Source organism: Pholis gunnellus (genome assembly GCF_910591455.1).
Source record: "Pholis gunnellus genome assembly, chromosome: 4".
Taxonomy (NCBI): Eukaryota; Metazoa; Chordata; class Actinopteri; order Perciformes; family Pholidae; genus Pholis; species Pholis gunnellus.
The window spans coordinates 17,414,460-17,441,529 of NC_136530.1; the positions used below are offsets into that span (position 1 = coordinate 17,414,460).

The 27,070-nt window shown below is 39.7% G+C and overlaps 1 protein-coding gene across 1 annotated transcript in view; it reads right to left on the reverse strand.

Moving 5' to 3' along the window:
- Nucleotides 1-1,110: 1,110 nt before the first annotated feature.
- Nucleotides 1,111-27,070, reverse strand: part of LOC306694966 (contactin-associated protein-like 4) — a gene marked incomplete at its 5' end in the record, with an annotated part of 76,849 nt that continues 50,889 nt past the window's right edge. The window contains 11 exons of the mRNA XM_079158040.1: nucleotides 1,111-1,534; nucleotides 2,299-2,370; nucleotides 2,782-2,997; nucleotides 9,604-9,691; nucleotides 10,872-11,005; nucleotides 12,786-13,010; nucleotides 14,845-15,084; nucleotides 19,409-19,627; nucleotides 22,963-23,133; nucleotides 24,408-24,535; nucleotides 26,573-26,735. Coding sequence (XP_079014166.1) covers nucleotides 1,338-1,534; nucleotides 2,299-2,370; nucleotides 2,782-2,997; nucleotides 9,604-9,691; nucleotides 10,872-11,005; nucleotides 12,786-13,010; nucleotides 14,845-15,084; nucleotides 19,409-19,627; nucleotides 22,963-23,133; nucleotides 24,408-24,535; nucleotides 26,573-26,735 — 1,853 coding nt within the window. The 3' untranslated portion in view covers nucleotides 1,111-1,337. The remainder of the gene's footprint in view (nucleotides 1,535-2,298; nucleotides 2,371-2,781; nucleotides 2,998-9,603; nucleotides 9,692-10,871; nucleotides 11,006-12,785; nucleotides 13,011-14,844; nucleotides 15,085-19,408; nucleotides 19,628-22,962; nucleotides 23,134-24,407; nucleotides 24,536-26,572; nucleotides 26,736-27,070) is intronic.

The window sequence follows — 27,070 nt, forward strand, 5'->3', positions numbered from 1 at the left end:
GCAATCATGGCTCCCGCTAACTAAATATAAGAAATATAAACTGCATCGTTTTCTTTGCACCACAGACGTTTTCAAAGAAAGAGCTACCAAAAAGCAGGTGTCTAGAGGAGTAGGCTAAATGCTTTCATGAACCATCATTTTTAATCCCACTCAATCATTACTGTGGGATTATTCTGTGCTTCATATCAAAGACATATTTGAAAAACCATAGAAAAACATCTTGAAGACAGATGTGGGTGACAAAAACCAAATACTTCAGCAGTAAGAAAGCAAAACCATTGAACATGAAATCATTCTGAATGTAGGAAATTTAGGATTTAAATTATTGCAGAGACGAAGTATAAATATCCAGTATTATTTGTATGGCTGGTTTGCATTGCATCATTTATATATCATTGTCAGCTTCTCTTCAACTCATTCAGTTTCCAATATCATCTCTTAGTTTACTTTTCATTCTTATTATGTTTTAGTGTACCCGTCAGGCAAACACAGATTAATGCTTCTGCAAAAACACATTAATTGTTGGCAGAGCGGAGGAGGTGACAGACAGTCAGTGTTTTATAGTCGGTGCTGCTGAAAGCTTCACTGTTGAGTTACTTTGAGATTTCTGATGCGATTTCTGTTGAGATTGCCTGCACCACCTGCTCACTGCAGGTGGTGCAGGCAAGAAGTAAAAGTACAAAAAGTTTATTTTTAAAGTTTTTATTTTTCTCATGATATAAAGAAAAAGCACAGCAAGTAACATAAAAGCTTTCTGACTAACTCAAAGACTTAAAGTGTGAAAGATAATACCAAAGAAGTGACTTTAATATTCATATATACAGCATGTGTTGAAATCCTGTTTGCTTACAGATGGATTTTAGTTGATTCTGAAACTGTGCTTTTGCTGAGCTCTTATGTCCAGATGTGATACACACAGTCAATCCTCCGCTCATTCTTCTCATATTATGACAGATAGTGTATGGCTCTGACATCTTATATTGCAAAGAAAGTGCATCATCCTTGTAGAAAAAGTCCAAAGTTTTGTTCAACTGGAACAAAGTTGTGTTTTGATCAATACATTCATTCTGCATTTTTCCTTTTGATAAATTATTTTCAATACATCGGAGAACTATTGTTATAAGCACACAAATTACCATTTACATTTTTGAAATATTTAAATCGACAGCAGAAAGGAACTAAAGAAACCCTTAATAAATTGTTCTGTTTTTGACGTCACATCTCATTGATCCACTGGTACCAGTGGCTCAGAGGCTCCGTGTGTCTAGAAACGCACTGAGCTCTTGGTGAATCCTCCAGCTCTGTCCTGTCGGGTCAGTGGGCGCTCTGGGCTCCTGCTAAATGAAATACTCCTTTTGGTTTTCACTGCGAGCGCTCAGAGAGTCTGCCTGGCTGCTGAAGGGGGGCTCGTGGCCATCTTCAGGCTGTGCTGCTTTGACTTCCTGGTTTCGATACGTCTCTTTCCTGCTGCAGATGAATCTGGCCATTATCGCCAAGGCAGACACAGTGACGAAGACCACCACTGCAATCACCCCTAAAAAAACACAAAAGGACTTTGGATTTAAAATCACATGCATGAACGTAAGAAACAAGGTTATTTTCGGCTTTTGTGGCTTTTTGAAAAAGTCCTAAAAGTGAAGAGTAACTTTTAGTCAGATATCATACAAACCGTTGTATGAGGATACCATGAGACAGAGACTGGAAATTGGGTTTTAGTGAGAAACAATCAATGTAAATATCACTGTACTTTGTTTACGAGAAAACTTCAAAAGGCACCTTTAAATATGGAGCTATAGGTGGGAGGCAGTTTGCGAGCAAAGACTCCAGCAAGGAGAAACGGTAAGCTGGTTTTGCTAGAAAAGTTTAGAATTACCAACACCTCTAAAGCTCACATTATATCCCACGTGCTTAATCCGTTCATACACAAATATTTTTAAATAATATATAGATTACTTAAACACAGATTAATTACTCACCTTGTTGAAAATGTATGAATATGGTAGCGAGTGAGGGAGGACCATGCATCAAGTTATATATATGTTTATATATATCAACTAGACATATACTGTATCATATGCCGATGTCTGTGACGACAAGGGTGTGACCTGACATGTTTATAGCTGCAACACTGGAATTGATGAGTTGAACGCTGCATTTAAGTGGTTTTGAAATGGAAACGCAAATCTAAAATCCTTTTGTCAGCAAAGTTGTTTTTTTTTGTACCAACCCTCTTTACGATGTCACACTTCCTCAACTGTTAGGATATTTACTTACTCCTGCTAAAATCAATTGCATTACCTCCAATTAGTGCCGAGTCACTCCTGATGGCGTTGACTAAAGGTTGACCTGGATCCACAGAACCAGGTTGGTCTGTCGAGAGAAAGACAAAGAAAAAAAACAATAAAAGCAGGAAAAGAGTCCAGAAAAGAAAGGTAAAAAGTACAGACAAAACGTATAGCAGGAGAACAAAGAAGATGAGGTAAAGGAGTGTATGGGGATAGATAGAGTCACTGTAAGAACCATCAGTCAGTGCAGACAGTGCTTGTTTGAAAGCCTTGGAACAGCCTCAAAGGACTTCACTAGAGTTGTCTGACTAATCTCATCTGTTGTAGTGCCATCACTTTGTCTGCTTAGCGTGGAGGATGGTTAATGAGCCCATAAAAAGTCTAATGAACAGCCCTAAAAATACTATTGAAGACATACCAGAAAGGGAGACGGGTGGGCTGGTTGCCTAATGATATTCAGTATAAGGGATATAAGGACTGAGTCTGCTTCTTGTACCTGATGAGGAGTGTGTGATTTCTGTCGCATATGGATTGGCCGGAGAGGAAGAACCACAGCTCGACTGGGCCAATGGGCCACTGACAATAACAGGGCTGTCAGGGTGCAGCAGAGCGGCTTTCAGAGGACTGATGGCGTTAAAGAAAACACCCGACAGGCAGCCGGTGAATCCAAGAGAGGCCAAGCTGGCAAGCTCTGCATCCAACTCAGCAGAATCTACAGTACAGAGAGAAACACAAAGACGCATTTGTTATCAGCAAGTTCCAATTACACATTTCAAATAAACCAGTGATACACATTTATCTTGATGAGGGCACGTTTGCGATGATAAGTGGTATCTATCTAACTCTTCATTATTTTAATATCCATTTTGATGCTGCAAAACTGGCTGGAAATGCAAAATAAAACTCTGGATGAAACTGACAAAACACACATCACGTTCAAAGGCTTTTTCCATGTTTTTAAAGGTTGAAGGCCATGTTTTAAAACAATTACTGCAGTCTGGTTCTATAATCGTACAGGCTTCGCCCTCTAAAGGCTGTCGCTGTTGGGTTGATCCCCGCGCACATGTGCAGTCTTGTGCCCTGCATGGGCCTCTTCTGGGGTCCGCCCAGCTGCCGGACCGGCTACATCCTCCAGTCAGACCGTCATTCCAGCAGCATAGCAGCCGCAGTGCTGTCCATGCCGGGCTAGTGCTTAACCCGCAGACCTCTTGCCAGTTCTGTCCTCGCTTGCCCGAGGAGCTGCGGTGAAGGGCGGAGGCACAATAGCAACAGCGCTGATAGAACTATCCTGAGGGGGATTGAGCATGGGTGCGAAGTTATTTGCTGCAACCGCCGTATGAGTGGAGTGCGGTGCGGCGGCCATTGGACTGAAAATGTGGCCCCCTGAACAATTTAGCTGAATTACCCTGCTGTACAGTATGAAAGTGCTGGGTGAATACCTTCATGTTCCAAGAGTGGAGTCAAGTGAATCTTTTTTTTTGCCACTGAGTCTCACTTGCGGTTGATGCGCTTAGGTCATCATTTGTGACAGAAGGTGCTAAATAAAATCTTCAATTGCTATAAATGTCAGTGCGAAAAACAATTATTCCTGCAGTGCAATTTGATTACACAGCACATTAATGCCACTCATCTAAGTTATTACCGGTGAGAAGCAACCTTTCACCACATGAATGGGCTACTGCAGAGTGGCCTGGCTGGAGAGGGCTGTTTATCAGCTGTATATTTGATCAGGCTTTGATTAAGTTGTAAATTGAATCTGAGCAGCAGGAAATAATTTGACTTTGAATTATGTATGTTATGACACACGTATATCTATTGAGCAGCCTGCAAGGTGGAAGGCAAATAAATGAGACGGGAGAAAAATATGATGACACAACAGATTTAATTAACAACTGTAGCTTAGATTGTCTATTGTATTGAGCTGAAAAAAAAAAACACTGGGGACGCAGTGCCTCGTGGCATCACGGTGCGCACCATGTGCCGCCCTTAGCACCAATAGAAAGCGCAATGCTGCAGCGCATCTATTTCTTTTTTACATGGTTATTACTACTTTTTGTACAGTAAAAGAACCGAGTACTTCTTCCACATGTGCACTGCCTTAACATCATGTAGAGATGCTCACTAGTTAAACTTGATTTCTCACATGAAAAGCAGATTTTCAGAGCTATGGCGTGCCCTGCCAATGTCTTCATAGACTGCTGCAGGGATGACGTATGTTCATAGGCCAGCCCCAGATGTTAGCGTCGCACTGGTTCCCTCGACAAAAGGCTGATGGTATTTTTCCACTAGGTTTTTGATAATTGCAAAAAAAAAAGCTCTGTGGCAAACACAGTTTACGATACCTATACATTTTGTTCAGGAGGATAATCTTCACAAATGAACACCACTGTTATGATTTTTGAAGCATGAATGGACAGAAGTAAAAAGCTAAGGCTATAAATGCATTACACCACAGTCGCATGAGTGCATGTATCCACAACAAGGCTGTGAAGCTGGACTAGAGTTCGTCGAGGACGTTTTGTAGTCTCATTTAGTCTGTGGTTAGCAAGCATCTTTTTTTAAGACAAAATACACGAGAGCCGTTTTTACTGACGTATTCTATAACATACAACAACATGTTAAAATATCTTACACTTGTTTTCACCACAGATCTTATTTCAGGCAGCTAACCAAAATAAATAAATAAAACATTCACTTTGACATGAGGGAATCGGAAGTGCAAGAATGTTAACTCATTTACAGAATTTAGGATTAATTCCTGCAGCACTCAATCACGACGAGATTGTGGGTTTGAGATATTCCTCGATTTTAACAAACCTCTTTCCTCATCCATTCATTGACATACACGAGAGACAGAAACGGCAAGAGTTGAGGAGAGGAAGTCAAGCTGCCATGGGAGCAGAGAAGAAGAGCTGCTACAGGCGCCGGGATGTACAAGCAGGGAGTGGAAGTAAAAAAAGTTTTTCCAGGGGCGGCGAGGCTGAAAATAGGACAGTGGTGTGAAGTGGCGTGGTGCATCAACGAGTGCCAGTACGCGCCTAGGGGCGGCTGTTGTGACGTGCGCTGTTCGGCGGCAGTGTGTCTTGGCTCTTAGTGTACCTTTCTTTTCTTCATTGATTAGAAGACTTTTTCTCGATATTGGCTTCACTATAGCTAACTAGCTATTATGTAGTCAAAAATGCTATATTTGTAATAATATCTATGAGGAATATCTGTGAATATGGTGAAAGCAAAACCCCAATATTTGGAACCAAACAACTAAAAGTAAGTATATGAGACACTAGAATGTGTAGTTTTTCTAAATGAAGAAAAAAAAATAAAGATAAAAAAATGTGTTTGATGTTTGTGCGAGCCGTTAAACCTCACACTGACAGCGCTGGCCTTGTATCCACAAACTGAGGATTACTGTCCTCCCACACCAAGCTGTTGGCCTTTACCTACACCTCTCTCTGTATCATTATCTCACCCTCCCTCTCTTTATCTCTCTTTCTCTGTGAGCAGCTCAGTCTCTCCATTCTTTCCTGGTCCATTAGTTAGGCTGATAGATGACAGCGCTGGCAGGGAGTGACAGTATATCAACTATCTTGCTGCCTCTGTGATACTGATATGACTGCCGGGTCCTCTGGCTCAGCAGAGGGAAGGCTGGGTCACACAGCAACATGGTCTGGGTCAACAGCAAAAAAAAATGCAAGGAGCTGAATGTAAAAACAGGACCGACATCAATTCTAAGCCTATAGGTTGGGATATTCAATAGATTTCAGTTCTGGTTCTTCTTCTGGTTCTTCTTCTTATCATTGTTTCAAATTGTGTAATATTATGTAAGAAAGAAAATAAACCAAAATATTGTATGTTGAAAGCAATAAACCTCGTTATTTTAGGTAAAAGCAGGCATACAGTAACAGCCAGTTGACCTTTTGATCAGCAAACTGTCGAGCATGTACCCTGCCTCTCACCCAATATGTGCTACGTTTCCAGCTCCAGAGACCCTCTACATGATAAGCGAGTTAAAAAAAGGATGAATGCATGGATGGATGGATGGATGGATGGATGGACGGATAGATGATCAGATTTTATGTAATTGTTTAATGTCTCCATCAATGAAACATATGCCGTGTTTCGATGGGATCTGTTTCAGTTTAACTTCTTTCAATACAAACACTGCTGGTTGGCCCAGCTAACAATTGAATGACTTATTTGTAAAGGAGTTTTGGTCACCAAAGTGACTGAAAAGTGAATGAAAGCAAGATAGATTCACCCTGTTCTGTTCCATCTAAAAAAAAGCAGTTAGCCAGTTCTATTTAACAACATAACTATGTCAGCGATGTCGCTTGAAACACTTAAACGGCGATTCGCCGACAATGTAGCTGGTTGCGCTTGGGCATTTTGTTACTTTAGTTGCTAGTAGTGTGAACATAGCATGAGTCAAATGCTACACTTGCTGAATAGTTGGTTCCTGAGATTCACTCAACCTCCGATAGGTCGGGTTTGAAACGTGCACGTTCGCGGCGATATTTAAAATAATGTATTCGGACAGAGAAACTGGGTTCTAAGTTTTCACAGCAACAGAGCAAGAAGTAATCATGACAGCGTACTAAAAGTACCCGCAAATATTCTTGAAGAAATGCAGACAGCGTTGAGATATTGTTTAGAAGATCAAGTTGTGTAAAGATGTAATTTTGCATTCCATATTTAAAGTAACTTTTGAGAATTTTTATGTAATTTTGCCAGCATTGTACACTATAATACTTAATGCATTTGATGTTTTTCAATAAGGTTTTACCCCAGTGGTGTAAAAAGCACTTGGCAGCAGGTAAATGTCAAGTACAAACACATCATTTAAACATGTGTTTAAATTATAAGGTAATATTGTATTTGCTTTATAGCCTTTTTGTTTCCTTCCTTTGTTTCCACACGTGTCTAATTTAAATCATAAGATATGATGATCACTATAACCTCCTAACAAAATGTAATCTCTCATACCGAATGGCGTTAAACGATCTATATAAAGTTCATCTGGAAAAAACTAATCCAAAAAATGTGATCTGATGAATTTGAAATAAAAAATAAAAACTTGAAAATAAAATACGAGAGCACAAGTGAAAGTGAAATTATAAAAAAATTTCCACTGGTGTGCAGGTTGTTAATAAACTACTGCTGAGCATGCATGAAAAAAAAAAGTTTAAAAGGAAACTCCTTGGGATGAAGGAGTTGGAATGGTTGTGGCAAATCGTGTCCCTCACAGTCCGGCCATCTTGTTTTGGGGTTGTTTTGGGGGCTCTTTGACACTTGCAGCCATGTCATTACCTGCACGTTGATGCTTTGAAGAAATTTCCAGTTCACATAATCATCGTCGTTCACATTGAAAGCTTTAATAAGAATCTGAGTTCCATCCTTACAGCCAATTATATTCTAAAATCTTGAATTGTCAGATAATGATTATTCATTGTTCAAACAGCTCAGTACCTAAACCCTTCAAACTGTATAGATTTGTACGTAGGATGAACCTACCTGCGTTCTGTAGAATTCCTCATAGATAGAGCTTAATGCTTTATGTCCCCGGATAAACAACGAAAATGTACAGAAAGTGCTTCAGTGCAAGGCACACTTTTCGGATGGATCTGCACACTGTTGGTTCCCTGATATGTTCAGCATCTCCAATATCATACAGGAAGCTGCCATTGGCAAGAGTCTGTAACGATGTGAGTGCAGATCCACACTGAGTGAATGTGAGGTTTAAGAAGGTTGTTGAGGTAGATTATGAATTGTGATGAAAAACAATAACGCACATAAAGAAGCTCCTCCGACAATGACAGAATATCACAACGAGAGCTTGACCCGTTCTCAGCAAAGTGCTTGGGGAATAATTTGAGCCTCTTTTTCAATTGAACCTTCAATGAAAGGGCACAACCTTCTTGAAACAGATAGAATGTCTGATTAAATGCTCTGCTACTTAAATACTGCTCTTGCAATGTGGCAGGTTAGTTTCAGAGCATAAGGTGTCACAGTTACTGAACTGGACTTGCCCTGATCTTTGTATCTGAAATTAAAAAAAATGCAGATTTCCTTGAGTAAAAGATCTGGTTAAATCGTAAATCCTACTTCATAGAACGGGGCCCCGGAGGCAACATCGCTCCAACAAATCACAGAGGTAAGCAGCACTTACTGTGCCATTTTGGGGGAATTTACAACTTCATCAGATAGTTGATAGTGAAGAGGCAGATAGGAAATAAGGAGAAAGAGAGAGTGGCATGGCATGCAGCAAAGGATCCCGGCTGGTAACCATTCTACACTACCGCTGCTTTAGCCATATCAAAAAAAATCACTGAGGTACATTTTTAGAGATAAATGGGATTTTTTGATCTAATTCCTCAATCTTAAACTTTAACTTAATTATTTTTAATATGTACATTTCAAATTATTTAAAATTTCTCTTAAAGCTCTTTTGATTCCCAACCCTATTTCAGACCCACATGTTTGTGACAGCATTTTGTTTGGTGCTGTCCAAAAGTAAACATTAGACACAGCAGACAATAACACAAAGGCATCACGAATGTGGTACAAAGTCGTTCCCCTTTAGGAGAAGCCTGGGACAGACGGATCAGTCCTGAGGACAACAGGATTGATGTGAACGTAAAATGTTCTGTCAGGCAGAGAAAGGCTGAACTATACTGTCTGACTTCCTGGTTTAGTTTGACCCCACACACAGCAGCTGAGACTTATTGGTTGTTATGCTATATTGCCGGGTGCTGACTCCAATCTTCCAAGTAATTTGTTCTTTTCAATCTCTCCTCATTACCATACAAAGTGAAGGACCTTTTCTAAAGTTATTACCATTACAGCTGTCTGAAGCCCCGCTCAGCGAGACAGACATGAAGACTGTATTACTCACCGCTTCGATAACAAAGATAAAAGTTCGCCAACGTATACTATATCATGTGAACTCATGCATTACTGAAAAAACAATGCCATTTGCACAGATATTTTCCCTACCTCCCTTCAAAATGCATCTAATGCCACATGACAGCGACTTAAGTGGGTGGCTCCACCTTTTGTCATTTCTAAGGCTCTTACTTTGCATCTCCACAGTAAAGTGCTCTCTCTGTGACCATTTGAATATGGATGTCAACTTGTTTATAAAAAGCACAACAGCTGTTGCTCAGACTGCAGCTTTCCCTCTGGTCCGCCCAACATGATGAATAGAAAACAGCATAAAGCTCCACAACAGTGTTTTGTCGCATCGGGCACCAAACATCTCAGTGCTGTTATTCAAATGAGTCTGTTTAAGTGCTGGAGTCTGAGCTAAGAGAGCCTCACTTACCCTGCACTCTGCCCAGAATGAGTGATTTGATGCCGTTGAATTCCACATCAGATGTCAAGCTGAAGTCCTCCCTGGTATTCTGGTCGATCTGAAAGATAATGTATGTCACATCTGTAAAGGTAAAAGTTTAGCAGGTAGAAAGCAAAACCTGATAGCAGCAACAAACTTTTCGAGGACAACTTTCTATTGTTACGTTTTTAAATAAAGCTCTGTGATGAAACGACAAATGGCTGCAGAGAAGGAAGCAATTACACATGAAAAGCTAGCCGGAGGCTGAACCTCTGGTTTGACCTGCATATTTAAATGGGATTGAACCCCAAAGCTGGAAACCAATAGACCCGTGAGGCACAGTGGTTCACAGTAGCTGAGCAGAGAAGTGAAGCAGGTTCTGAGATGGTAAATGCCTCAGAGACACTTTTATAATAAAAGAGCGTGCGTGATGCATTGCTTGCAAACACAGAGATTTGGATTTTAGTGGATCATTTATCAATAAGACATCCTCTAATGTTGATCAACCTGAGATGAAATGGGAGCCGCTGAAAAGGAGGAGATAGAAAGTAGGTGGAAAACAAAGGAAATATATGATTTATTTATCTATCTATTACATCAGGTTTCTAAAAGCTTTTGGTCAGAGGAATATCTCTATAATATTTTGATGCCCACGGTGAGATATCCACTGGCGTGCCTGAGGGGATTGATCTTTTAATCATAACTTTTTATCCTATGATAATATAATAATGTGAAGATTATTGCTTGCCGACGTTCACTGTCATAGCATTAATTTAAAATGCTGGCTGATGTTTCTGTATTCTGTGGTTGGTCAGTGTTTAACTGAGCACAGTGGGATGACATGATTAAAGACAGCTGTCAATTAGAGAGCAAACATCTGGATTTATAGCCAATACCTATTAATCAAAAGCTGGATCATATTATGACTTGGAGGAACATAAGTAAGCTATAGGCAGTTGTTTACATGTAAATATGATTAATTTGCTGTGGGAGAATGAACCATGGGGGTCGCAAAATAAGTATCAGCCAGCAGTTGTAATGAATAATATGACAACTAGCGTTAGTGTCCCTGTGCAGTCTTCCTTTCATTATCAGGTATTGAGTGCAGTGTGAGCAGTGGGTTTATTTACCAATGTAATGCATTTTTGGATGACATACTTTTAAAGGAACATTGAGCATGCAAAATTAATTTAAAAAGATGTCTTCCTACGCTTTGGTTTACAGTGTTTGTGGTGATCTGTGAGACACAGTGTGTGTACCTGAACAGAGACGGTGTCTGCCAGTCTCCTGATGATCACCGTGTGCAGACGTCCATCAGCCAAGTTGGTGACTCTGCTCCCCATCACTTCCACATCTCTGCTGCTGTGCAACTTGTACCTCAATTCCAGCTCATCTTTGCAAACACAGAACACCACAATCTTACTATTTAAAGCAAGCATGTACAAAATCACAGAAAATCAAGTTTCAATCGTGTTTTCTTTGTTAGTAATGAAGCATGATTTTAACTTAAATCTATTACATAATAATGTCAAATTACAACATTCAGGAAGAGCTTTATTTGTCCCTGAGGGGCAATTTGACTAGGGCGCTGAATAATGAATATTAAACATACAACTGATGTAATATAAGCAAGTGCTCAAAACTATTTAAGTTGTATATACTATACACTACAATTGTTGATCACCAACAATAAAGGGAAGCCCATGCCATGAACGCTAAAAATGCAAGACAATCTGATTTCATCTTTACAGTGTTGCTGATTGGTACAAACATTTGTACCAAAATTAAAGAGAAATGTAAAGAGACACATTTTAACCAGTCTCTGATTAACTAAGCACTTTATCCTTAGAAAATGTCCATATTCTGGCTCTGAACATCTTAGAAGACATATTCACTCCTTTAAAAGAGACATTTCATCCAGAAATCTGAATGTTCCAAGATACCAGCTGCTGCACTAAGACGCTACAAACTATTTAATACTTTGTGGATTAATACTTTATCTCTATGAATAACTCTCCAATATTAAATTGCCCCCCCTCCCCTCTTTTTTTTTTTTACAGTGTTACACTTAATAAAGTCCATGTCGCTGAGATAATTGAAGACTCCAAGATATCTGCAGACTTAACTGGTTACCAACAATGATAGGAAATAGTCTTTCTTCAAAGATCCTAACCCTGAATACTTAATGACCTTTTCAATAATGTTTTATAATTATGACTCACTATGTTGCTTTTTTCCCACAGACCATAGGGAGCAATTCCCAGATTATCTTGATAATAAAAACAATCTTGCAGCGTGCAAAGAGAGTTTCACACTCTGAGTGAGTGACTTAGATAGTAAAGTGTCTTTGTTTTGCAGCAGCTAAGGCTCCTGTTACTACAGCAGCAATAGAGAGAAACATGAGAAAAGCCTTTGTGGTGCATCCAAAAGAAACCTCTCTCTGGAATATAATTAGATACTTTAGCGAGACAGCAGATACCTGATGACGACTTGATAAACTATACAAAACCAGCTATTTCTCTCACTAATTAAAAAAAGCTGAACGTTACCTCTACTAACAGCAGAGTTTATAACAAAAATATTAATACATAAATCCTAACAATCATATTAAAAGTACATTTCACCTAAAGGCTTAAAGGATCCCACAAAATATGTTCATCAATGGTTCAATTTGCTAGTTTTTGTTGAAAAGTACAAGATAAATCTGTAACACCTGAACTCAACTTCACACTGGCAAAAAAACAAACATGTAATTCATTCATATTTACAAGTTGCAGACGCTGGATAATGGCAAGTCCTATTTTGTCCTATTTTGTCCTATTTTGTAGGAGTCCTATTTTGCTATGCAGAATGCTGGCATAGCTCTTTGCTAACCAGAGCTCTGGGAAGCTCAATGGCAAAGCCAGTAATGAAAATGTAAACACAATAAACAATCACAATGGCAAGAACATGGGAAAAAGGACCCCCTGCTGCAAGCAGAATTACATTTTAATAGGAACTGCAGCTAATGTTTTCCTTAAACCTTGCACTATAGCAATTAGCCTGACCGTGAAGATTCGGGCAGCAGAGGATGACAGACTGAATGCAGAGGGAGAAAAAACATCGAGTGAGAGTTAAGAAAATGGCTTGCTGGCAAAACCAATAGAAGAAAAGGAAAATGTCATTGTCCTCACCATGTTTGTTGATGAGCAGTGCCAGGTACTCCCGATAGAAAGAGTTGACGTAGAGCAGCAGAGCAGGACACTGACTGGTCCTGAAGCTCAGGGAGATGTTTTCTCCTCTCAGCGTCATATCAGAGTAGATGGAGAAAGGCAAGATGCTGCTGTTCCTGTTCGGTTCATAGGGCTCCTTGAAGTTGTAGGCGACAGACGTTGATGACTTAAAGCTGGCTGAAACCTCTGCAAGTTAGAAAATTGATCAGTGAACTTCCTATGTATGGCTTTCACTCTGACATGCCCCTCTCGACTGCATCGGTAATAAACTGTTGTCACTGGATATGGAAGGAAAAACGTGATAAGTGTACAAATATTTTTCTTATTTGATTCATATGTTTAATGTTTTGGAAACTTAATAAAATGCGTTTACAATATCAGCATATAAAAGCTAACTGAACCACACATATATCCCACGTATAAGTAGTTCCTTAAGATAAACGCACAACTGTATTTGTAGCCAAGGTCATTTTCAATTTCATGTCTAAAATCCAATACTTTTTTGTTGAATGTTCTTAACTGGTAAATTTGGTGCACTGCCACTGTTTGGCAGGGGCGGGACTTGTTAGTCCCCTCTCTGCGCTCATTTGCTCGATAGCTTCTTTTTTTTAACCAAGAAACTGTTGTTTCATGTCACGATGCTAGATGAATCAGACAACTCGGTTGAGTAGGTATATGCAGGCAAATAACAGTAAAACCACAAGTTGTTTGTATGCCTTGGGTTTTGTTCAGATTTAAAAAATGCTGGTGGGGAGCTGGTGGGGAGATTTTAGCCAGGCTAGCCATTTCCCTCTGATTCCAGTATTTATGCTAAGCTAGGATAACCAGCTGCTGGCTGCAAAACACACACATGAGAGTTGTATTCATCTTCTCTCTAACTCTTGGCAACAGAGTGATAAGTGTATTCTACGAAATGTTGAATTATGCTTTAATAATATATGTCTACATACTGACAGTGTTTGATATGTTGACTTTCAACACTGCACAACAAGCCCTTGATGCATCGCATGGTCGACACAATGGCATGGTGGGCTAGAAGAGTCCTAAAATAATCCCGATGCTTGACCTTCAGGACAGAACAGGCTCATTATGAACCACTCAAAACGAGCGTCGAGAGGCCAAGCTGTGCAGACAGTGAACGAGAGAGACGGTCAGGGTCAGTCTAATGTCTGCTGACTGAAGGATCCTCTTCAGAAAGCAGTCCCATCTTTGCCCTCTGCTCCACATTAAAGTACCAGGGATAGGTCATACTTGTGTTCTGTAAAGCTATAAAGATAAACCCCTGTGTCAGCACACACATTAATCAAAATGTGCTGCATTTAGAAAATTATTGTTCTAATAGTCAGCTAGAAACATTAGAAAGTCAGCAAGAGAAAGCTTTTTTCAGCTGTTAAAAATTTGGAAGAGACACGCAGGCAGGCAAAACAGTTTTATAAATGAAAAGCTTGCTTTTGTCTTCCTCTGTCTGATAACAAGGACCAATTGTTACCAAAATCAGGTGGTAAATCTGCAACTGTTGGGAACTGTGTGAGAATAAAAAGCTTGACAGGCAAAGCAACAGTAACTAAGGGGGGCGTGGCTTAGCGTACTGTCAATTCACAGCAGAGCTTCTCATTAGTTACACAAACAACGAGGGACGGTGAGCCAGATAAAATCACGTTTTTTTTAAATGTAGATAAATTGCTAAAGGTATGTAGATTCTGACTACTGGCAAACAAATCTCTTCCCCTTTGTTGGGATAGCCTCTGAATACAGACACAGTAATGAAGTTAATGCTAAATGTGCTTCTCTCATCTCTTATTCACAAGGAAAATAAATGGTCAAGGCTATTGTTGGGACACAAAACTAAAGAACTTGAAGTTGGAGGAGAGACTGTGTTTTATCTTTAAAATGACATCAGACCATGTCTCTCCGAGGCTTTTTGACATTCAATTGTTACTTCAAGGCACAGACCATCAATGACAGCATATCAGAGTATTTATTGACATTCAGTCTCCAGTGTGTATTTGAATGCATGCACCTTTATGACAGAAGGCCCCAGTGTAGGCTGACTGGTCACAGTTGCAGGAGAAACCATTAACTCTTTCCACACAGCGACCCTGGTTCTGGCAGAGCGAGCCGTAGCTGCTGCAGTGGCCCGGGCATCCAGGTCTGACACCTGGGGTGATCTTCGCCCTCTCCTCCAGGTCCAGAGTCACACCGTTCAGCTGCAGAGAGCGGATGCAGCCGAGAAAGCCCTTCTGTCTGGAGGCGGTGCCTCCTGCAAACAAAAACAGATACGGTGTACACATTATACACAACTACTAGCACACTGTGTCCATTACCCCAGTTTGGACTGACACCAAGTAAACCAATCAGAGCTTAAAACCTTGCCCAATAGTCATATGTTCAAAAGCATCTCAGCTATATGCCTCTTATAATCAAGCCAACACAAATCAAAGGTAACAGTTATAAAAAGAAAATCATCTCCACCAAGTCCTTTAGATAATTTTGCATACAACCCAAAAAAGTATTCACTTATATGGAGAGATGTAACTTTAATGACATTTTTATTGCGAAGCTCACTTAATAGCAATTTAAAAAAAGGAAAAATAAAGTTTTAGCCTCAATGTAATAAGCCTAAAGGTGCAATGTGTAAAAAAATTCCGGTAACATTCAAAAAATGAACAGACAGCAACATAACTTGTAGACGTTATGTCGTAGATGTCTTTGTATTGTAGTGGTCTGTTGTGTTGTAATCTCTGATCCTGAGATTCTCTTTAACGCGAGAATGCAGCTGCCGTATAAGGTAAAAAATGTCTACCCGCCTAATGAAATTAGAACAAAAGTTGGAAGAAAAACAGACAATCTAGCAACAGTGGTCACACTCACTTTTCATTCTCTCTCCGTATAATTGTAAATCTATATTTTTTACTTTTCTCTGCAGTAAATTATGATTGATAAGCACATGTTACCAATGCAGCACAAGGCCATGGATGCTCTGAGGGCACTGAGACACTGTCACTTCCTTTATCACTGTGCTGGATGTAGATTGGCTGGTTGTGGATGATGAGCCATCTGGTCTCCGATATTCATTCTTTCCACTAACAGGCGAGAGGAAGAAACTCTTCCTCTTTTCACCTGACAATTAGCATTCTAATATAACAACCTCACACTGTTCACAGAGTTTAGACTTGGAAAAATTACAATTCTCCCCGAGTTCAAAGCTGGCAGCGTCTTTATTTTACATCCACGCATTACAGTCGTTATTGTTCTTGGCAAATGGAGTTGGCAGGAAATTACTCTCACAGTTTGAGTCTGGCGGAGCTTTAAATGTTCATCCAGAGCAGCTTTTCATTACACTAAATCTCTAACCTCTGTGCGCCTCTAGTTTCCATCTGCAGCAACAGTAATTAAACACAAATAGCACACTAAGAGCAGAAATAGCGGGACATTTAATTAATAATTTCTGTTGGCTCAATAAAGAATGATGATTTAACCAGATCTGAACTGGAAAGTTTCCAGAAAAGACAAAAATGATCAACGTTTTAGTGCACTTTGGCCAAAAGACCGATAACTTGTGAGGGACAGAAACTTTGACAGAGGGCGAGAAACAAAGGACAGGAACTGCCAGAGAAAGAAGTCCTGCAGGACTCAAAAGAAGAACCCTGTACATGACAGTACGGATGTCAGCCACTAAAGCAGCTTTTGAGGCTCACCTTATGGCGTTATAACGCCAAAGAGGTCTTGTTTTGCAAAAGAGCTGCAGTGTTTCATTAACATACTCTGGGAATAGAATATTTTAGTCAAGTGAAATGACTTGTGTTAACATGTGCTTGTGTAAAGACAAAAGGTAGGTCAATCAAAATGTACTTTGAGTAAACATTACTGTGGTTACATACCTCAAAAGTGGGGTTGCCGGATAACGGTAAAGTCAATTAAAGAACACCTTTAGGCTACAAAAGTGCAATAAAATGTTAACCTATACACTGACTAGCGGAACAACATCCACCGTTCGCAAGTATGAACCTCACCACAGAGCCCTTATGTCCAAACCCTTTAATCCTGAGCACACAATTGTTTATAAATTATAAATATAGTATCGCCTTCCTCAGTGTAGCCAGAAAAGAGGACAAAACTCAAGACAGTTGAACAAAAATGAACAATAATTAATATCAAAGATGCTCTGGACACTATGGCAGTGCAGCCAACATTATAAAGCTCCAGAATCTAAACAGCCTGACACTTCTTGTAGAATTAATAGCAGGAAAAAGCATCATCAAAAGATGATCACCTGTTGGTAGTGCAACATTGTGGGTGTGCTTGATTTAGTTCAATTAGAGTGCTCGCAAGGTGGCACATTAAACCAGTGATTAATTAATTACTGTAGATGCAACCCTCTCTACAGATGTCAAGTCATTCTCCAAAACACTCCGACACACCAACACTCCACCAGTAAATGTTTACAGATTTATGTTTTCCAGATGATCAGATGAGGTCAGATTTAATCTTCTCAGGAGATCTGACCTCCTGCAACAATTTATCCCCTTTCTTTGCTGTCATAAACACAGATACATGCTCACAACCAACACAGACACCAATACGATAACTTATTTATTTTTGTCGTATAAATTCAACCTAAGCAATATTACGGCTTATTAATTTAAAATATGGAATAATCTGTCTTGTTTAGTTTTACAAATCAATTTTATATATTACAAATAGGACACACTATTGATAGCAATATAGCAGTCTCTGCAGTGTAGCGATTTATGATTCCACAGATAACAGGCTGCTAACATTATGGATTAACAATAACAATTTCTGGAGCACATGGCCCTTTACTTTCCAAAACAAGTGAAGGAGACACACCCAACTGCACATTGCTTTGCAGTGAATCAAGTATTTGTCAAACACAAACACAAACTTTCGATCCCACAGCCTATTTCATAATCCCATCACATTTCCATTCAAACATATGAATACCTCTGCATCGCCGGTAAACACCAACCCGGGCAGCAATTACCACACAAGGAGAACGATATGATCACTTCTTTCCGGCTGTTCAGGATGGATTATTAGCTTATTGTTGAGAGCCAATCAATGCCCGCCTCCTTCTCTCTGCATCTCTCCAATCTCATCCTTAGTTGTTGTTTGACTTTCTCTTCAGAATGCTTGTTTACAAATTAACGAATATCCACAGCAGTTGCTCGAAGATAAAGCCTGAAATGAATGCAAGTTGAATTTTCATCCACTCAAACACAGTTAAACAGATAACGATGAGAGGTTAAACAGAATTATGAATCTGTTTGTGGAATAGATGAATTGAAAAAACTTTAAGCTGATGAAGTTGAGAGGAACAGAGAAACAGAGAGAAGTGGAATTGTTCAAAAGTTGACCATAAATGTACAACCGTGTGTCAAAATGATGTTCCTATATAACGAAACTGCATTCTCAATTAAGAAACATATTCTGAAACATAAATTGAAACAAAACAAAAATGCAACAAAACTACTTGGTTTGGTAAGACATCATGGTTTGGCTTAAGATAAGTAGGCCTATGTTTGATACCTTATTTAAGTTACGGACATCAATTGAAAAAGGTCAATAATGACTTTTGGTTTCACACGGGTAAACGTACTGCGTTTATTTGACCCACCCGTCCATCCAGACCTTCTACCTACACGGACTTCCAAACTATCATTAATAAACTTATTCCTGATACCTCAAAAAACAAAGTAATTTCGTAATTTCTTTATATGGGAATGTAATTTTTAGGAGACCAGGTCGTACAAAAAAGTATTGCCTGTGTAGCCAAAGCCTGTTATGGCTTATTGTTTTGTGGCCTAGAGCTCCATTATTGTCCAAAAACACCTCACACATACACTGTCCTGCTTCCAGAAATAGTCACTAGAGCACCACATCTTGGCCTGAAAGTGAAAATAGTCCTGTACATTTTTGTAAAGCTTTATATCACCGCGACTTGGAGGTAAGTGTCTCAAACAAGGTAGAAAAGAAAAGTAATGAGAGGTGCCAAAGTCTATAGCCCTTTTCACACAAAGATTCCTCAATACTGCCATAAAGAAGATCTGCCTTTACTCCAGCTGACCATGTGGGACTTCTGTGGTGCAGAGTAAAACGTTGATCCCATAATGCTGTCTAATATGAACTGAATGGAAAAGAGGGCAGAAATAGCAGAATTTACTTTGTAAAATAAAGTCCACCAAGGATAAAATGATCTGAATAGCTGTCTGCTTGTTGTTGAGACAAAAAGACTAATCTCCTGTATTCCTCCACTCATACAATGGAAATGCAATGTGCATGTGTTGCTATAGTCGCTGTCACAGATAAGAAAGGATAAGACACGACAGCAATTGTCACTTGCATTCAGCTGCTAATGTGATTAATGTTCAAACACCATAAATGACTCTCTCCCCTAATGCCTAATCTCAATCCTTACTATAACCTTAAACTCACCCAGACTCCTTTTAAAATAAAATCCAAATCCTAACACTAATAAACCTTTTAAGTTATCTCACTTTGCAATTATTTTCTTACATTTCGAAGGCATTGGGAAAACACAAATTCTCACTCCTGCCCCTCACCTATGAATAACTGGCTGTTGAGCTGCAGATGACTGTGTCCGTCAGCAGGGGCCTCTTGCGTGGCGGCAGGGATTTCGTCCACACGTAGCGATGCTTCCTTTACATTTCGCTCGGCTCGTATACTGTGCCACCGGTTGTCGTTCAGCTGGAAGCTTGTCTCCACTCGAACCTCCAGCGGCCCGTTTCCCACGTCGAAAGAGAAGACGACCTCTGAAGCAGCTGGAGAGGAGGGTATTGGTTGGCACAGTTTCAGCAGTTAAAGAAAGAGCAACACATTAAATTGGTAAAAGAGAGAGATTGTTGTACACATAGACTGTTTAAGAAGCATTTGGATGCCTGGGTGACAGTCACACCAGCAGAGTGAGTTTGACGTGTTCTACCAGGCTGATTAACAAACATTCCCTGACACTTTGAGATAACGGTGTCTCTGATGAGTGAGACAAACCCCTTATGTTTCCCAGCTCCGTCTTTGCAAAGAGAATAACACACTTTAAACGATCCCTCGTGGCAGTGTGTGTAATGGTGTTGACACTCTTAAAACTGTAGTGTGTTATGTAGGTTCTATTTATTTATTCACATATGATAAAACATCAATTTGCTGAATTTTCTGACGTTCTAAGTTAAAATGTGTGATCCATTCAACCAATGAGGAACTATGGCAGAAGTATGAAGACCCCATTCTGTCAATTATTCTTACACAGTTAAGTATGTGGGTGGAATAGGAAGAGGGAGGGGCATTACATGATTTCATAGTTTAAAAATGATCTTACCATAAGGAGCTTTAAGAATTTGTTTTTTCTTACAAGAAATATTATTTTGTTTTCCAACCATTTATTATTTATTGTAAAAATGCAACAGACTTCAGACAAAAATGTGGATTTTTTTTCCATCCGACATTGTTAAATGTAAAAGCACTTTACTAGACTGTGTCATCTTTCAATGAACCCATTAGTGAGTCGTGTTCCTCCATCATAATATGTTGACGGAAGTTTGAAGTCACTTCCTCCCATCAGACCATCTGCTGGCAGGATGGACAGACAGCTGGACACAGATCTGAGATGATTCAGAGACCAGTCCGAGGCTCGACAGAAAGGCTGCAGCTACAGACTCACATCTGTTAGTTTCTCTGTGTGATTGTGCCAGCACTGCTGAAACCAAGCCTGAGCACCAGTCAGAGATCATGCAGTTGTGTGGTATCAACCGTGTCGATAGCTATTACCTTATTCAGTCTAGCTCTGCATAGTCGGCATACAAGCAGCATTCTTTGCAATATTTGAAATCACATCTAATGACAATTTCCACATCCAGTGCGGATTTTGTAAGCTCACTGGCTATGATTTGCTTAATAATCTCAATTGGAACTAGTTGCCTTGCAACATTATAGCATTTGCTGGTCCATTAATTTATCAGGTGGACGATCCACCGCTTTGGTCCAGACTGAAATATCGCCACAAACAGGTTTACATCTGTGGTTTTGAGTCAGATATCTGCACAACTATGGATGGATTGTACTTTGTAACTTTAGTTATCCCTTAACGTTTTATCTGGCGTCATCATGAGATAAAAACTTATATTTGTCCAATACTTTGATTTATGACTAGATACCTGCAAAGCTGATGTAATTCTCATCAGCCTTAGCAGTGCTTTGTGTTTAGTGCTGTTTAGCATGTTGTCACGTTAAATTGATGGTGAACGCAAAAAACATTATACCTGCTAACCATCAGCATTTTAGCATTGTGAGTAGGCTACGTTGGCAAAGTTGTGCCTAAGTACAGCCTCAGAGAGCCGATAACAGCAATAATAGTAATACATAATCGTAAACTTCACTGTTCTCCACTTTGTTCAGAAGTGGAAGAAGTATATAGATCGTTTACTAAAGTACAAGTAGCAATACCAGAAATACTCCATAACAGGTAAAAGTACAAGTTTTGTACCTTTACTAAAGTAAAGTAAAAGTTGTTGATTATATTTTGCATTATTCATTTGAATCTGCAAAGCAATAGTAGTAGAGTAAAAGTTCAATACAGTATTTGCCTCTGAAATGCAGTAGAGTAGAAGTAGAATGTAGCATTAAATGTAAATACTCAAGGAAAGTACAAGGGCCTCAAAATTGTTCTTAGGTACAGTTCTTGAGTAAATGTACTTTCCAACCATGACTTTGCTGATACATCACATAAAAAGATAACATTCAACTTCTTTAGCAGAAAGCAATTTTAAGACATGAGAATGTACCATATGTCATCGAGTGGACACAAATCCAATGCAGTGCACTTTCTTATTAAAGCAGGTTGTAAGTATGTGCCATCACAGTGGGACTGAAACACCAAACCTAATGTCGGTTAGCATGCTTCAGTCATTAATCTCAACAGCTCTATTAGGTTAACAACTTAACCTATAATAAACAGGATGAAGGCCACATGGAGTCCGTTCACCCATCATAACACTGCCAGCATGCCTACACTCCACATTTAGGGGTTAAGTTATCAGAGAGGTGAGATCTGTGCCTGAACACAACATCATCATCCCTCATGAATGATACTGACAGTGGAGGTAAAGCTGTACCACTGTGGGACTGTGGAACCAGTAGATAGAAAAACTCAGAGACTTCGTTGAGAGGCTGCTCTCTGGCCCAGCTCTAATAACGAGTCAGAGTCTGAAGGAACACCGGCTGTCATAATAATAATATTGATAACAGTAATAGAGCTGCAGTGAGATAAGAGATGCGTGTCACTGTAACAACGCCAGGGGTTCCCCAAGGAGGAGGGTTACCATTTGTCTTGTGTCGTGTGTGTAATTCCCACAGAACACTTGTCACACTGGATTTCACAAAACAAACATAAAACATAAACTAACATAAAAGCATCCCTTCCTCTGCAGCAGAATCATTTATGATGACGCTATAAAAAACATTCTGAGCCTTTTCTGATCTGACGCAACTATCAGCAGGACATCTTTTAAAAGTGCCTTTGAAAACTTAAAACCAATTTCTGTTCTTTTTCTATTGTTAAGGCTTGTAAAGGTTTAGGTACAGATCATGATTTTGGTGAAAATAAGTACTTTGTTTACTTCGTTAAGGGAAGGGAAACATTATGGTTTGTGTTGCATTGTCATGGTTAAAAAGAAACCAACTCTGACTTTCAGTAGAAAACAGGAAATAAACAGCGCTCTCCTGTGTCAAAATCAACATAATGTTGAGCCATCCAGGTAATCTATCCAAGGATTCGATCTTCAATCTTCAAATTACATCTACTCACTTTCCCAAAATGAAGAATCTAATCCATGAATATGCTTTTTTTTTCATTTCAAAAGTTCAACCGACACAAATGCCACACATTGTCTCCTGCTTCCACAATGGGATGTCACAAAATCATGCGTGTATGTGCTCACCTTAAACTAAGATTTAAGGTGAGCACAGAGAATCTTTCCCCTTTCAGCTGATGAACATAAAAACAGAGGGACTTTAACATCATCATGCCATTGTTGGTTGTCTCCCACTACCAGGTATTTAGAAGAAAACCGATAATGACGCAGAACATTGTTTAGATTACACTTACAGCTGAGTTCGATCCGGATGAAGTCCTTGATGCCAAGATTTTCCAAGAAGACCCCAGAGGAGGACTTTGTCTTAAACAGGAAAGCAATGTCTGCATTCAGCTCTCCATGGAAGGTGGGAAAGTGAAGGTAAGATGTCTCCTTGTCAAAAAACGCAGCGTTCCAGAAGTTCTCTGAAAGTGTCAAACAAAATGCTTAAATGCTTCATATGCTTAATCTTTTGTTTCCTAAAATGGGGGGTACATTTATTTATTTATTTTTTCCAAAAGTTGACATCAGTCTGGAACACAGCCTATTAAAAGAAATCTCATTATGGTGGCTGTATAATGAAAATCGTGTAGTAAACAAATGCACCAACTGTTCAGCAAATTAGCTGACAACAAAGTCATAACTCCAGCAACGCTATCTCATTTATGTTGATTTATCTCGCCTGGTGCTTATTTATTAATTAATTTACTCATTAAACTGAAGACTGAAATTAGGGGCAATTAAAACAACGTAAAATTAATCACTTAGATTAGTTTTATTAAATAGCTTTTCACTAGAGGTTGTTATTAAAGAGTACAAAGCAAGTCATATTTTAGTTGCTGGTCTGCTAATTAGCTTGTGTAATTGGCTTATTAACCAATTTTCCATTAAGAAATGAAATGGCAGGGGGAAGATTGGATACAGTTATTCCTGTAGTTCAGTTCACACAAGAGCTCAATGGGCGACTGTGACTAAGTTGAGAGCAGGGCCGTCGTTCAATCGGAGGATTGGCGGTTCGATCCCCGTCTCTGGCTCTGCTAATTGCATGTTGCAATGTGATAGAATCTGAATTGTAAGTCGCTTTGGATCAAAGCGTCTGCTAAATGACTGTAATGTAACATGTGCTCACCTCCAAATCATCAAATGAGACAGCTTAGTCGGTAGCTCTAAGCTTCAAACACTCTAGGTACCTTTTTAGCATCAGTTTTGGACCTGTCAGTTTTGCATGTATCAATTTCCGCTTCTTAAATTAAACTTCCATTTTTATAGGAAACAACTTGGTAAGGTGGAGGCAACAAAACAACCATCTACCCTGTCATCATAACCACCGTTGCTTCTGACAGACAAGAGTGATAATTCCAAATACGGCAGCTTGGTCAGTGGCCCAATGCTTCAAACCAAGACGCTCCATGTTGTGTAGTCCGACCTCCTCCATACACAGACTTTATCGCTCTTAATATGTAACATGACTTCCTCCTTTACTCCAACCATAACTACGGCAGCATAGGGCGCCATAGTTTGACGGGTACGGCCACTGAACAAGCTGCCATATTTGACAAGTTGTGAGTAAGAATGGGCTCTACAGCTGAATAAAACCAATTAATTGAATAATTTCAAATACCATAAAACCACTACTGTCAGTGTTAACATTGGCACCAACATCTTGTTCAACAATAACCAGCAACTGAAATGGACTTACTGTCTCCATGGCAACGCAGGGGTCCCACCCTGTAGGCAGCCTCTGACCCTGCCCGCTGAACGTCACCCAGCACCAAAGACCTGACAGGGAGGCTCCCCTTATGGGTGAGTAGACCCGAGTCATCAGCCCTGTAGGATAAGAGGGATGAAAAGGAAGCGGAGGAAGATAAAAAAGACAAAAAGGAGGGGGCATTTTAAGCATAGCCTATTCAATCAATTAAGCATAGTAACACACTTCTGCCCTGCTAAAAGTACATCTTCCGCTTTAACAGAATTTGGCTTAGTTGGAAAAAAATAGCTGTCATTTCTGTGTAAGTGTGTTTAAAAATAGCTGTCATTTCTGTGTAAGTGTGCACTGCCAAGGAAGTAGTTGTTACAATTAGAATTACAATGTACAACATGTGCCCACCTGGACTCAAATCAAACCGTTTTAGAGAGAGTGGGACAGACTGTAACACTTGAGCTCTCGACTGTCTTCATTTGTTCATTGAGGTTCACAAGGAGACAATCAAATGAAGACCAGCATTTCAGCTGACACAACATGTCTCGGCAGACGTTTGGTGGAACCGTTTCCCCAATGAACGTAGGCTGAGTGGTTTATCTGTACATTCATCGCCACCATTCACTCTCTCTGCTCTGTGGTGTTTCACATTTTGCTTTGCCGCTGAGAGAACGTTGTCAACAAATTAAATATAGGACTGTGGGCCCACACAGCGCCAGCGAATGTGATGAGAGATTGACGGCAAATAAAGTCTATAAGAATAAAGTAGAAGTCGCACAGATTTAGGCAGTGAGATAATAGAGAGAAGGACCTTTGGCTATGCAGACAGTTGCAAGATTGGTTTCAATATGGGAAAATGAGTCTAACTGCAAAATTGGTTCCAGGATTGGGGAAGGTGACCTAAATACAGAATTGCTTACAGCATGGATAAAAGGATTTAAATACAGGATTGGATAAAACATGGAGGGATACTGAAATATCATGGGATTTATCCTGGATGTCTCATGGCTCTTTTCTGTCCAGTATGGCAGGATGCGATGTGGGTAAACACTGAATTGTTAATCAATGACTTAATTGGAATAGTAGGACAGATTCCACTGAATATTGACTCTGAGTAAAAGGTTTCCTTTCAAAGACCATCTTACGTTGTTTTATACCGGTCTTTAAAATAAACATTAAATAGCAATCATTGTCTTGGTAACATTACATTTCAGTTATAATAACATTTGTAATCATTTACTGTTGTACAAATTGCAGTTCTACCAGTTTACCAGCTATACTTAGACACAGTGTTGCTTTAAGCTAAATGGTTACATCAGCATTCTAACATGCTCACAATGATAATACTAACATGCTGATGTTAAGCAATTATACTGTTAACTATGGTTACCATCTTAATTTAGCATATTAGCATGCTAACATTTGGTATCACAAAGTACAGGGGCTGATGGGGATGTCATTAGTATTGCAGGTATTTGGTCATAAACCAAAGTATCAGAGTATCAAAGTATTGACCCAATATTTTTGGATAACACTAAAGTCAGTAAGATTCATCCTCTGGGTAAATGGATGTATGTACAAAATGTCATTAATGTCACAACCAATATTTAATGGCAATCCATCAAATAGTTGAGTATGGACCAAATTGCTACACCGACCGAACAACAGACATTGTCATCTCAATTGCCATAACGCTAGCATGGCTCATCAATAAGCTCTCAATAATCACTGTCAATGTATGTTTAAGTGCAGGTAACCATAGAATCCACACCTCACTCTACATTACCAGTTCACTCATTGGTGAAACTAACTGAAACATGGGCTAAACTGGAAAAAAGGAATACAACTTTGACAACATAGCCTCCATTATTTTCCTTTTGAGCAATAGTGCACTCCAAAGTGTCGCAATATAGGAAACATCTCGGTAAAGTGCACATTGCCTCATGTTATTGTGACAAAACCCAATATGTTCTATGCATTGGGTGTTCTGTAAGACAGCTGATCATGCATTATTGCTTACTTTATATTGAAAATCAAAAGGTCAGATTCTGAAGATTGGTTTCATCAAGATAAGATAAAACCTTTTTTTGTCCCTTCACGTGAAAATTCGTCTTGCATCACAAAACGTCCTAACTTTTTCTAACTCACACAATAAGGTACAGTACCATTGGTCGTAGTCAGCGTCACAGTTGCAGTAGTGGTTTGAATCCAGACAGTTGTCCTGCAGACCACAGGCACACTGCCGGCTGCCCGGCAGAGCCCCGCCCCAGTACGTCTGGATCTCACCTGGATCTGGACCTCCCACCCACCAGGTGAATGGAGCACCCTCTGAAACACAAACACACACACACACACACACACCATAACTACAAATCCTCAGTCGGCAACATCGCTTCCTGTACTACGTCACTTGCTCTGACCGAATACAAAAAATGTGGCATTTAATGCATGCTGCGGCTGGCAGAAATGTCGGTGCAAACATTGTTTTCCTAGCAACTGGGCTGATAAAGATAGACACACACACACACACACACACACACACACACAGAACAAGCACTAATTTGCAATAGCTGTGACCATGTACGCACATGCGTGCACACTCACCTGCACTGACATGGTCACAGCTATCGCAAAAGATGAATTTCACATGAATCCACAAAGCG